This window comes from Thermobia domestica, chromosome 3, assembly GCF_964235325.1.
Source record: "Thermobia domestica chromosome 3, izTheDome1.hap1.1, whole genome shotgun sequence".
NCBI classification, from domain to species: Eukaryota; Metazoa; Arthropoda; class Insecta; order Zygentoma; family Lepismatidae; genus Thermobia; species Thermobia domestica.
The window spans coordinates 18,015,613-18,029,956 of record NC_137456.1 but is presented as its reverse complement, the minus strand read 5'-3'; the positions used below and the strand labels follow the sequence as shown (position 1 = coordinate 18,029,956).

At 37.5% G+C, this 14,344-nt stretch overlaps 1 protein-coding gene across 1 annotated transcript in view; it reads left to right on the top strand.

Moving 5' to 3' along the window:
* The window catches only part of Mrgn1 (Mahogunin ring finger 1), a 60,433-nt gene that overhangs the window by 13,376 nt on the left and 32,713 nt on the right, over positions 1-14,344 (top strand). Inside the window, exons 5-7 of the mRNA XM_081750517.1 lie at positions 3,402-3,559; positions 4,852-4,986; positions 13,651-13,764. Coding sequence (XP_081606643.1) covers positions 3,402-3,559; positions 4,852-4,986; positions 13,651-13,764 — 407 coding nt within the window. The remainder of the gene's footprint in view (positions 1-3,401; positions 3,560-4,851; positions 4,987-13,650; positions 13,765-14,344) is intronic.

Below are 14,344 nucleotides of genomic sequence, written 5' to 3'. Positions count from 1 at the left end.
TTTAAAGCAGCTTATTATTTGCGTGATCGAATACCGCAAACTAACAAACGACATTGACTCCACATAATTCAAACTACGTGTACAATGGAAAATATATTTACGTACAACACTACAACATACATTGAATAGCCCCAAACATTTAAACACCAGTAACAATTTGAATATTCTGTTCTCACTTTTAAGAAGTCGTAAATCTGATCTTAGTATTAAAAAACTGAACATGCATTATTGCTGGAAAATTCGTTCTGCTATTGCTAATAAGTGAAGCAAAAAGATATAATGTGGAAATCGGTGAAGCCCTTTTAAATCGTGCAAAGAGAAAACGATAATTTCTTGTTAAACATTATACCAGGTAATGAGACTTGGTTCTGTGGTTATGACATTGAAACAAAGGTACGGTTATCCCTGTGAGTGGGAAAATCTTCGCCATGATGCCCTCTCCCCTTAAAAAAAAAAAAAAAAAAAAAAAGTGCTTATTGTTTTCGTTGAGTTTTGTGGTGGAGTTCATAATGAATGCATCCCGCGTGATCAAACCATTAACAGAGATTATTATTTAGAACTGATGAGGCGTTTGAGGTAGTCTGTGAGGAAGAAGAGGCCAAGAGCTAGAAAAAATGCAACATGGATGTTGCGCCATGATAGCCATTCGGCGTTCCTCATTAGGGATGTTTCGGTGAAGAAGAATACAGCTGTTGTACTCCAACCACCATACTCTTCTGATTTCGCACTTGTAGACTTCTGTCTATTACTCAAACTGAAGTCACCCTGACCGATCGCCATTTCCAATTCGTAGAAGAGGTAACAAAAAGTTCGCTACAAAGCCTCCAGGCTATTCCAAACTGCGTTCCAGCAATAGAAGGCGCGTTGAGAACGATGTATTAATAGTGGAGGGATCTATTTTGAAGGAGATAAATCTGAGTAACTTCCATAAACGGTAACTACCATTATGTTGAGAAAGTTCGGTTTCTTTCTAAACAGACCTCGTAAACACTTACGTTAAATGTAACTTCTAACTAGACATTAACATTCATAAGACTAACAACAGCCTTTATTGTTTGCCGTGGACTTACTATTCTAATATTACGAGGGGAAGTCAGAAAGTAAAGGAATTTTTGAGAAAAGGTACATTTATTCTAATGATAGAAAACTGAAACATACATTATTTTCAGTTCCTTTCTGCACTTCAATGCACTTTTCCTAACGTTTCACAAGTTTTATTCCGTTGAAAAAAAAAATGTTTTTCGGTTGTTTCTGTAACCAATTTTGCACCGCATCAATAACTTCTGAATCGTTGCAAAGCTTCTTTCCCTGATCGCTTCCTTCAGTGATTCAAACATATGAAAATCGCTTGGAACCAGATCTGGACTGTATGGCCAGTGTTCCAGCAATTCTTTTGGAACCCACCTTGTACACACTTTCTGAAAATTTAGCCTGTCGTGTAAGATGGAATACGGAGAACCGTGACTGATATGTAAAGTATTGGCGATTTCGCCCACTGTTATTCGTCTGTTTTCCATCACCATACCCTCAGCGACTTTCAAATTTTCCTCAGTCGTTGACCTCGATGGGCTGCCCGATCTTTCCTCGTCACATGAAGTTCTTTCCTGTTTGAAACGCTCTATCCATTCGTAGATCTCTGTTTCGCGATAAACAGCTGTCACTATACTGCGCTTGCATTGGACGAATAATTTCCCCAGGTTTAACACCTTCCGCAAACAAAAACCGAATCACTGCCCTCATTTCCTCCTTGGCGCAGATCAACAATGGTGCTGCCATGCTTAACGGTCTACTACACTCCAACGACTAACGTGGGAATAAGAGTGACACTGCATAGAAGTGTTGCAGACGACACTAATTCAGCGCTGGATACTAATGAGTGTTACCAAACCCTAGTGCGAGAAATTTAAGAAGTCCCTTTAGTTTTTGACTTTCCCTCGTAGTTTCTTGGTATTACTTGAGCAACCAACTTCGTGTTGGTATCATGTAACAGACACTAATTAAAAAACGGTGGGTTTTCAAGATTTTTTTTTTTAACAATTTATTCATGTTAGTCCTTCCAAGAAAACACTAAAATCAAATTCAGTTGCTAATCACCACTCACTAACTCAAAACTTGAAGATGGCATTACGTAAGTGATGCAGTATGAGATGCAACTTGTTACACACGTTCTGTTTTTCAAATCCTCCTTGTATGTATAAAGGGTTTCATCTCATACCCTTTTTCATATCTACTATAGACTCTATTCTCATATAGCCTAAGTGCTGAATAGTGATTATACTGCAAATGAATCAGTCAACTAATTTCTCTCATTTAATCCTCTGAAATGGTATGGTTGGGGCCATAGCTTTCCCCAGTATCACATTTTATCCTCTCTGAAAGTTTCTTTTCTATCATGCATATGGTTTCATGTAAATTATATTGCAAACAATAGAAGAATGTTATTCATGTAGCTGCAGTTTAATGGTGCCGCTCTTCCGGTTCGCACTGGTTCGGTAGAACCGGTTGTTAAAAAATATTTCGAGTTGCAGAACCGTTTGTTATTCCCAGTCATAAACTTATACACACACACACACACGACCGCAGCTGGAAGGAAGAGCTTTTTGAATACAAACTTTTCACAACCAAAAACAATGGACCTATTGAAAGAACCTTACTATATTCTGTACATACCAGAAGATTAATGGAGAGCGGGGGAGGGAACGATAAATTTTATTGTGAATATCTTTGTGTGTAGAAATTCTTATAACTACAGGTTTAAACATATGTCTCAGAACAAGGTATAAGCGTTTATTCCTTAATCTGAAATACTCAGACATCAAGAATGGGAACTGGGATCATATGAGTGAAGTGCTTAGGGTTATTCATATTTGAAACACACAAATACGGTACTTATAAACAATTGTCGATCCAATGCTGGATGAAGATCTTTCGAATACTTTTTGACAACCATCTATCTTGGACAATTCGTTTCCAGTATATTCGCAATTCTACATAATTTCGTCACATGATCTTGTATTAGGATGCTGTGTAGATTTCTGTTTGTCACTTATGGTATCCAGTAAAAAAATTGATTTTGTCTACCTTGTATGATTTGTTTCCTAAGATAATTATATTTATGTATTTACCTATTCTCCCACTATCTTGTATATATATATATATATATATATATATATATATATCAATCTATATACACAGAACCATTTGTTAAAAAATCAGAATAGCACCACTAATTATAAGCCATTAGATTTGCCAAGATGGTTCAAAGCAGCACAACTCCTGGACCTATATCATTCGTTACACATTCAAGACCAAAACTGCGTCTATCCATGTTGAGTGGAAGTTCAAAATAAATTGTTCGTTAATTACAATTAAGATAATTAATTCTTTTCTTCTTGTTGCAGAGCCCCATCAGTCTCACACGACAATTGCTGTAGTGGATTGTCATTCGGACGGGACTTACGTTTTGAAAGCTTTGAAGCAGAAATTGTACGTTGACGGCCTTTGTTATTTGCTGCAAGAAATCTACGGCATAGAGAACAAGAATGCTGAGAATGCAAAGGTAAAGGTCGTTTAGTTCTGAGCAAGCGATGTTTTCAAGTTGCAGAAATTCAGCTAATGTTTCGAAATCATTAGCATTTTTTATTATTTATTTGTTTGTTTATTATTTGGGAACATCAGGTAAAACAGGGTGTCTATCGGTCACGAAAGTCACGAATGTCACGAAATCAGAAAACGGTCATGAAAGTCACGAAAAAGTCATGAAATTTAGCTTTTGGGTCATTATTTTATTTTTTTTTAACTATGCAAATGTAAGTACAGATTGGAAAATTTCGTTCTATAAAACATCAAAATTCAAACACCAAAAATGTCTATGGTCGGCTTTAGACCTACCAAATCGCAAGCAAAGTACGTTTGTATTGCATGGATGAAAATTCGGTCCAATTCGCACCCAAATTCGCTCTTGAAAATGTTAGGAAATTTTATGATTTGGTAAAGAAAAGGTCACGACAAAGTCACGAAATTTCATTGTGGAATTTTAATAGACACCCTGTAAAAGTTCATATAAGTTTTTTTTTTTTTTTTTAATATGTCTTTAGCTATTAAGACATGAAGGAGATAATGTAACAGAAAGCATCGGAAAAGAAATAAAGAAGAATGTTGTAAAGCACTGTAATTCAACCGTCTACAGTAACACTTTGTAAAATAAATCAAGTCGTAGAGATGTAACAAGTTATATATCAATATCAGCTGTTTTTAAACAAGGAATGCAAATGATCACTTTAACCACTGATGAATACGAAAGATCTGGTACATGTCTCTAGAAAGTTCAAAAGAAAGTCAGTAATCTTAGGAACAAATAAAAACAATAATATTAGAGTTCATTGGAAAATGAAAATGCGACAGCTTGATACCCAACATAGGTATGAATTAATATCTTGTAGCTCCTCTAGGATACATATTTAGCTATGGAAAGAACTCACCTTGCATCCGATGTTATTATATTCCTGTTAAAAGCTGGTACGCTTCTATGTTTCGTCTCGCGCTGAGGCCATGGACGCAAACATTCCAATCGCAGACTGGAAGAAATTACGACATTATAGTTTTATAGTTTTTGGTCCTGTAATAAAGGAAACACCTCGAGTATATTCGAAAAGCAGTAAAAATACTTAACGCTATAAGGTTGAGCTCTAAAAGCAGTATAAATATTTAACACTTTAAGGTTGAACTATATCCATTCATTTTAGGTGTGGAAATAATATTTGTAGGAAGATTAGTGTTGTTATGAAATACTTTCACATCTTTATACCGGTAAAATTCTCCACGTAATTTGTATTCACTTTCATTTTATAGGCTACAAGCGATGAAGATACAGAGGACAATGGTTCAGAGTGTGTGATCTGCATGTGTGATGTCCGTGATACTCTAATTCTTCCATGCAGACATTTGTGTTTGTGTAATTCGTGTGCTGATTCTTTGCGCTACCAGGTAAGTTGCTTTTATTTATGTTCAGTTGCTCATAGATTAATCCAACTGTTTATATCAGTGTAAACACTTTATTTAAAGCCCTTCCCGCTGGTCTAGTGGCTAGCGCGCGCGCGCCCTTATTCCCGGTGGGAAAGCATTCGCATTACGGTAGTTTGGGTTCCACTCTAAACTTGGGCTTATGCCCCATATGGTCTCTCTCTGGGGCCGCGGTGGCTCAGTGGTAGAGCGTTCACCTCTGGTGCTTGGTGCCCCGGGTTCGATCCCAGCTCCCGCCAAGTGAACTTTGTGGTGGACGAACACAGTGTGCGTGGGTTTTCTCGGGGTTCTCCCGTATCCTCCCACTTTCTTCATTCCACCATTTCATTCATTACTCATCATCACCGTCTCCTTTAGCCTAACCGGCATAAGCGTGGGGCGTAAAACTCAAAGATTTCATTTCATTTTCCCATATGGTCCCAGTGTTGAAGAAGGCCGCTAAACATTAGCAAACAACAATTTTTGTTTAAAGCAAGTTGAGTGGCGTTAACAAAGGATTACAAACATAGTTGAAGACAGGGGCGGATCCAGGACGGACTTCTGAAGGGGGGGCGGTGGGTTGTAATACTGCTACTTAGAGCTACTTTTAAGAGCTCTAAACTCTGGGATAGGTTTTATTTATCTATATAAAATAAGAAAGTTTCCTCTTTTTTTTTTGGGAGGGGGGGTTGATTGCCCCCCCTGGATTGGCCACTGGTTGAAGAATTTTCCATCGCCAAAACTGTTGCTACCAGGGAAGAAGCTTTCTACTACATATGTTGTGAGTTGGTGGAGGAAGTGTACGGAAACAACTCGTCAGATGTTTTTGGTGGAATGTTGTACTATGCGGGACAGAAATGTGGATATGAGGAAGAGTGTAGAAAATGATCATTGTGGGGTGAAATAGAAGGGTTGTTGCAAAAGTTCAAAGCCTACCTATGAACGGAGCAACAGAGAGTTTATGGATGGTGTTACTTTTCAATAGTGCCGTGACAAGTCAACACATCTTGCCCAGCGATGTTTATCTGCGTAATGCCGCTGGTAAAAAAAATATTTGTTGAGGGCGTGTAAAATTTTATCTGCGGCATGCATGACGTTATCATCAGGGTCAAAATGAGTTTCTTCCAACTTCTCTTTGAGCTTTGGAAAGAGATGAAAGTCAGAAGGTGCCAAATCAGGCGAATAAAGTGGGTGGGGGAACGAATCCGTAGCCGCCTGAGTTGGTGCTTCCACGGGGATTTCTGATCGAATGTCATTTTCAATGGAGGACCGGTGCATTCCCTCTTAAATTCGGCTGCCCATTTCTTCACTGTGGCATATAAAGGAGCACTGTCACCTAAAGTAGCAACCATGTCGGCGTGGATCTCCTAAGGCTTGAACCCTTTCTTGTGGAGATATTCAATAACAACTCCCGCCTTCAATTTCTCCATTTGGTCACACTTTGCTCACTCTTCTGTCTTTCTGAACCTGTAACAACAGAATAAAAGTCCTTATTAAAACTAAATTTGGTGTGACGTCATAGGAAGGTTCAATAAATACGGCTCCTAAAAGTATTACATGTCTAGTTCTAATGTTTTTTAGTTAGGCTTAGAATTTATGTAGCAACCCTCGTATTAATGGGAAAGAAAGGAAATTTTCAATTATGCTGTTTAGTTGAGAGAGCACACGGGTAATTAATCGAAGTGATCGGTGAAATAAGAGAATGGGGGAGAAAACGGGCGAATCTTGAATCTTTAAGTTTTACGTCTCACGGTTATGCCGGTTAAGCTAAAGGAGACGGTGATTATGAGAAATAAATGAAATGGTGGAATGAAGATAGTAAAAGGAACCCCGAGAAAACCCACGAGCACGGTGCTTGTCTACCACAAAGTCCACACGGCGCGAGCTCGGATCGAACCATTAACCCAAAGCACCGGAGGTGAACGCTCTACCACTGAGCCACCGCGCCCTCAAAGGGCGAATCTTGAGAAAATCCATGGACACGATATTGTCCACCACAAACTGAATTAATCGTTCTAGCTTTGGAACTACGTCGCCTCAAATAAAAGTAAAATCTGGCCGAAGAAAATCTCTGTGAACAAATAATAGTTAAGTTAACAGTTTGGACACTGTCGTATCATCCATTAATCGAGGTAGTTTTGTGTATCGAAACTCTAGAAGATTTTACAATTTCGGTTGCAAAATGATTGAGCATACATTTAAACACTGCGCGAAGGGGAAGAAAAAAATTTTAAAAAAAGAAAGTCGTAACGTTTCTCCTCTGTATTCTGTTACAGATTCTCTCTAAAGTCATTAAGTTGTCGATTTTTCACTGACTATGGTGTCAGCATTGTCAAAACATACATAAGAAAAGAAGGGTTTGATAGAGGTAAGACCGATTAGAGTTCACTACATATAGGTAATAACCATAGAGGCTTTCCGCGCAGGTTTTCACACCATCTGACGTGTCGATCATGTTATTCCTATTCCCCCCCCCCCATTCCTCAGAATACCCATGTCAGAGTTTGATACTAAAAATATCTCGTATACCTGTCTTTCTATGAACGATGAATATTTTATTTGATCATTCCTACTTTGTTAATGCTGGATGATGGCATAGTCCAGCAACCCAACTATCTTGGAGGAAAAGTAATGTGGTGGAGAATGACCTTGGTCTGTATACCAACCAACTGCACTGGATTCAACCCCTGTCCTGATATAGAGCCTACGTTAATAATAGGTTCTGCCCTTCATAGGCTGTGTTGCATAAGGATATAAACTCAAGCCCCACTTTATCAAAGTTCTGTTCTGTTTTGAAATCGTGATTTTAGTACAGTATTTGTGTCCACAAAGAACATAGAGAAAAACACAATAGGATACAACGGTTTTTCCACTAATCTTCTGGATTCCACATATGTCTGTTAAGACACATGCACGTGCCGGGATACTAATATATGCATGATAAAAAGAAACATACGCACTAAACAGAAATTATATATTCATGATGCCAAATATAACGATGTTTCAACGTCAATTTCAAAAGTACGAGAGCAGTTTGGAAAGTAACCTCCGATTGGTTAAAAAAGAAACAACAAATTAAATAAGAAGAACTTATTATATACATCTGAAAACTACGTCTTTGCCGTATGTTTCAACATAGTTTTCATAAACATTCAAGCACTTATCATATCCCTGTTCTAGCATAGAAATTCCATCAGCATAAACATCTCCCGCCTGTGCCTTGAGTCAGCCTGTGACTACATCTTTTAGCTCCTCATCATCACCAAAGCGCTGAGATCTAAGCCACTTCTTCATACGTATAAAGAGATGATAATCGCTGGGTGCCAAATCTGGACTGTAAGGTGGATGACTGAAAAACTGATGGTGTGCCACTCCTCTCTTCGTCATGAATGTTTGTCCGTCCATTTTTAAATAAACGAACCCACTCACGAATAACTCCTTCACTCATCACACTCGGTCCATACGTGGCACAAAGTTCCCGATGAATAGCTACTGCCGAATACTGTTTTGCCGTTTAAAAAAAAAAAAAAAAAAAAGCACCTTGCACTTGGCGGGATTTTCTATTACAGCACACATTTTGAGATGCTACAAAGTAGAACTATTTTGATCAGACAACCTTCGCTCTTCAACGGCTGGATGCAGACTGAGCTACCGCACACATCTTCGCAAAGATGGTAGTGTGCCCCCAACTACTTCACGCACAGTGATCAATCAGAGGTTACTTTTCGAATGCACCTTGTACAGAACACAATATTGATGAAGTGGAAGCAATTATAAAATGCTTATCATTCATAGAAACACAAGCATACGAGACTTGTTTGATTCGAACCAAAGAATGAAAGTTAAACTCAGACATGAAAACTCTGGATGAAAATTGGAGTGAATATCCTTTGTGCAAGTTCGATTATATATTTTATTTCGCTCAGTTTAAGGAATCAAAGTTGAAGATTTTTGTCCATACTGTATCAAGGATTCATCCATTCCAGTTGTATAAATTTTTCCATCATCTCTTAGTTGAAAGCAACTATGCATTGCAACAAATTAATTGCGTTAGTTTTTCATGCACACTGAGGAAATTAACAGTGATTCGACGAAACCGTTTGTAGCTATCTTCAAATTTTTAGGGCGTAACGTCGTTGACATATTCACTATCATCACTAACCAGAAGAGTAGAACAAGATTTGTATATTGTGAAAACCCATGTCGGAAGTCTCAAGATATTTGTGTTTTTAAGTATTATTACTGATTTCTTTATTCATCAGGAAATAACAGACATAAATCCAATAACAGTTTCCTGTATAAGAAAAACATTACATTAAAACATTAGTAATAAAATAATAATAATAATAATCATCTTCTTTGTCACCTCAACCATAGGTTGGTGGAGAATATGGAAATTTTAAAACTTTTCTTTCCTTTGGAAGAGCTATTTTATACTTTGATAAGGTCTCTTCTTCGTAACACCATTTAGATATTCTATCCTTGGTATTCTTCTTCCTGGTTTTCCTTCTGCCTTTCCCTCCATCAGCACGGGGATCCAATCGGAGTGCCGAATAAGGTGGCAAAGCATGCTGTTTCTTCTTTTTCCTATTATCTTCGTCATCTTTCGTCCTTCATTAGTTTCCTTTAGTACGTCTTCATTCCTTTTCCTTTCGGTCCATGATATGAGCAGCATTCTGCGCCAACACCACATTTCAAATGCTTCTAGCTTAGATATTTCAGTTTTTTTTAATGTTCACGTCTCTGATCCGTAAAGCGCCTCGCTCCATACCAGATTCTTAATAAATCGTTTTCGAACGCCCAACGACACATTTCTTGATGTTAGCAGTCCTCTTTTCCTATTGAATGCTTGTTTAGCCTGCGCTATTCTGAAACTTACGTCTTTTAAACTTCTTCCATCCGAGGATATTAAACTTCCTAAATAGCGGAACGTCTTAACGTCTTTGGTTTTCTCTCTATCTAGTCAACCATACGTTTGCCCTTTCCTGTCCTGCTCTTGTGCACTTTATCACTTTGGTTTTCTTCTTATTTTTCTTCATGTTGTTTCCAGTTGGTCGTTCAAGTTTGAAGGTGCTTCCTACAAGTCCTTTTAATAATAATAATAATAATAAAAATAGATCAGTCATGCAAATACACAAACAAATAAGTGTGCATAGAGATATAAAAACAATAATCACATTTATTATGGAGAGTGACATCTGATAAATTGTTTTTAATAATACCAATATCTCTAATAAATATATCCATCTGATGAGAGTAGTTATTGGCAGTAGACGAACACTTACAGACTGGTACTACAATGAAATTAGGTACACACTTAAAAGTTTTATAATTCCTAGTGGTTGTGTAAGGAACATGTAAGTTAACAATATTAATTAACTTGTAGTTTATCAGTTAGAATTTTATGCAATAATTTAAGATCTTATAACATTTTTCTTTGTGATAGTTCCAAGAATCCAAGTACGTAAGTGCCTAATTTCATCATTAGTTTTTATGTGTAAAAAGTCTTAGTATATATCTAAGTAATTAATTCTTATCCACTCCTGTTAAACCTTTTTTTTTTGAGACAAAATTGACAACGTATTCTTCCAAAAATTCGACAGATAAATAAATTTTTGAAAGAAACATTAACGAAATATGTAAAGAGCAAGTTGAGTGAGTACGTTTTGTGTTTATTATAATGTAGCACTTCAAGCGGCATATATTATGAGAGTATTAGGGTTCGTTCCTAGCATGTCCCTGTTCGGGAATAGCCATATATGAGAGGATCAGGGTTCGATTCTGTGGGCTAACCGTTTGAGTAAACAGATTTAATGGTATCGGGTTTGATCCCTGAACGTCCTTATACTGATTCATGAAAGAAAACAGACTTTTCGACTACAAAATACTAACCCACAAGTAAACATTAACCAACTGAAAATTGAACTGGTGAAACTTAGGATTCGAACCATGGACATTTAATGTATTCCGTGTTCGTGATTATCCAGTATACGGTCAGTGTTCGGGGAACGTTGGGTGCAATGTATATTTCTTTCCCCTGTATTTTACGAAGGCAATACCAAACTGTTGCACTGCTGAAACTGCAAACATAATAAATAAAATACATGCACAATACTTATGTTGTAGCACAAGATATTATTATATAGCATGCACACTATTATGGCACTAGTATATTAATTAATTCACACAAAATATGATTAATATATGTATTTTAAACTTTTCACATATTGTGGCACTTTACATTTTATTAGCACTAAGATACTTTTTCAAATCGTAATGATTTGGCCCCATGTTACGGGACGATCGAATATTAATATTTCCGCAGGCGTACTCAAGGTTACGAAAGTCGAGAAATTGGTGACGTAGGCAAGAACACTGTTCACTGATGACGAGAGTGTTTAGCACTGTTTAATAGGATGTTTACTCCTTTTACATGATGATTGCCAATTACTTGCATGTAGATTCATGTAAAATATTTTTCTAAAACACTTTTCATTTGGAACAGTGCTGATAAAGCACACATAATGATAACGTTGAAGATTTTGACATTTTTACTGCACACAGATGTTGGAATGGGTTGTTATATGTTCTAATTACTATCGTAGCCATGAATCCACTCACCATCCTCTCTTTGCTGCTTTCTTCGCTTACACAAAGGAGCCTCACTGATGCATTATTAGCCCAAAAAAAAAAAAAATAGTTCGCACAAAATGTCGAGTTTTTATATAATTGCTTTGATAATAAAGAGTAATTAATTAATTATTACTTGATTGGGAACACATTAATTATATTAGCAACAAAATAGTACAAATAACTAGTAATTATTCACAAAAATTCGCATTATGACGCATAATCCAGTGCTGTTGCTTTACAATCAACTCTGCGTGGGTGTGGGTGAGGGAACGAACGAATGCCTTCCTAAATAAGGACCGACAAGAGGTCCTGAAATGTCTTGAAGAATGAGGCACCTTTTGGGCTGAAAAATTCCACTGATTCGCTCTTCTGCGAATTCCGACTGGTTGCACATTGGTTCCAAGAATTGGCATCAAAAATACGAGGGTTGATCAAAGAATACACAACTTTACTGTTACAATATTACTACGAATAATGGAGATGATGAATAAATCATTTTATTAGAGGCATGATAAAAATTATGGAGGAAGGAAAAAAGAAGTGTTTTGAGTTTTTTTGTTGTGCTTCCTTAGAGAAGACTCAAGATTATGAAGGACGGATCCTACTATTAATGTAGGTTATGAACTACGACTAGGGCTGAAATCGGATGTAGTTGCCGGATGTACAGACTGTCATGTAAAATCATCCCAATCAGTATAGGTCTTTCCTCACCGTACTATCTCGCCTCCAAGAGAGCACCATCTCCGGCAGAAAGAGTGAAAAGCTAAACCCTGTTCGGCCTAAGCTCTAAACTGCGATAAACAAAGCCACGTGGAACTAAATCTCGCTGATTTGCTGTTGGCCTACCGAAGCTTGTACTCCTCCGCAAAATAGGCCTAGTTCATATGATTTGATTATTACTTTCACTATGAAGCTCCATATAGAACTGCTACATTATTATAAATGACAAAAATATAATACGGATTATCTAATAATACTGCAATCGAGTGTGGTTAACGAAACAATAGAAATAAACACAAAGCATGCGCGGTAATTATGGCGCCAATTCAACTGTTGACTCGTGTTCTGCTTTCAAGCCCGGCTGGCATGAATCCCGGTTCCGCGAGTGTTGTGGTGAAACACGAACAAGGTAAACCTTTACTCACTAAGCAACAATTGTTTACCAGCGTCATTCAATTTTTTTTTAATCTTTCGAGTTTTTTCCTTGTTTTCTGCTACTGCTGTATCTGGACAACACGAGACAGTATTGTCAAAATGCACTTGTATAACTTGCTCCTCCCCGTGGAGAGTGGGAGTGATACATCACAAGCCAATCGTACTTGAGACAAGCGGAAGGATACAAATATTTTGTTTATCGGAGTTTAGAGCTTACGCTGAACAGGGAATAGTTGATGGGCGATTTTAGAGATGGCAAGTTTTTACGTCAAAACGAAAAGATAGGTAGAGGACCGTGCTGTAAGTAATCTGCCATTGTTGGCAGAATTGGCTGCCAACTCAGTTTGGCTTTACATCTATGGAATTACGTGGATATAGTTATGCGCTATTATCTTGCCGTAAGTATTGCAAACTTAACTCCGTGGATACAAACTCGAATAGCGGTTTGATTCGGATACTACTACAGTCGTAGTTCCATTTTTCCTCACTTGAGTGCGTAGAGCGCTTACCTCTGGTGCGTGGGGTTCGTGATTCGATACCCGGACAAGTAAACTTGTGATGGACAGCATCGTATCCGTGGGTTTTCTCGGGGTTTTTCCCGTTTCCTTCCACATTCTTATTCCATCAATTCTTTCATCATCATTCACTTGCTTTATTCATCGTCTCTCTCATCCTAACGGGCATAATCATGGGACGGTAAACTGAAAGATTTCATTTCATTTTTCATTTCCTAACTTGAGTGCTACATAAATGCTTTAAAGCGCAATACATAAGCAACTCGGGCGGAATTTTACTATATACATGTACTGAATGTAATAACGTAAATTAAATTGTTTATTGTAATTATTATTTATTTTTCAGGCTAATAATTGTCCAATATGTAGAGCTCCATTTCGAGCTTTGCTACAAATCCGCGCTCTTCAGAAGTCTTCCGGTGCCCTGGGGATTCCAAATGCTGCTGTGTTACCATCTGAGGTAAGTTAAATTAATTAGTGTTGTCCTTTCGTTCTGTTTGGAACACAGAAGGGGTAGTTCTTTCTATTAAGTCTAATATGTCTTTTCACGTCCGATGGCGAATTAAAGTTGCTACATCCCCAGTCAAGTAAGTTGGTGGTGGATAACATGGTGTCCGTAGGTTTTCTCCGGATACTCCCGTTTCCTCCCACTTTCTCATTCCACCATTTCTTCCATAATCATTCCCTTGCTTTAATCATTGTCTCCCTTAGCTTAAAGGATATAATCGTAGCACGTTAAACGGAAATATTTCAATTTTTAAAAGTTGATTTTTTTTAAAAATCGTCCTTGAATTGTCTTCCAACATTGATAAAGCACAATGCATGCCATCTTTTGTATTTAGAAATCTTTTAACACAAGCTCCAAAAATATATACGAAACTCACACCATTAACCAAGACGAGTTATGTACACATTAAAATTGAGAGGCACATGCATGATTCTGGACGTGAAAGTAGCACTGGTGTACAAGGGCGCCCATGTTTTGGTTTCCAGGGGGAGGGGCAAGTATAAGAGACGTTTCAAATATAATTTCAAATTTT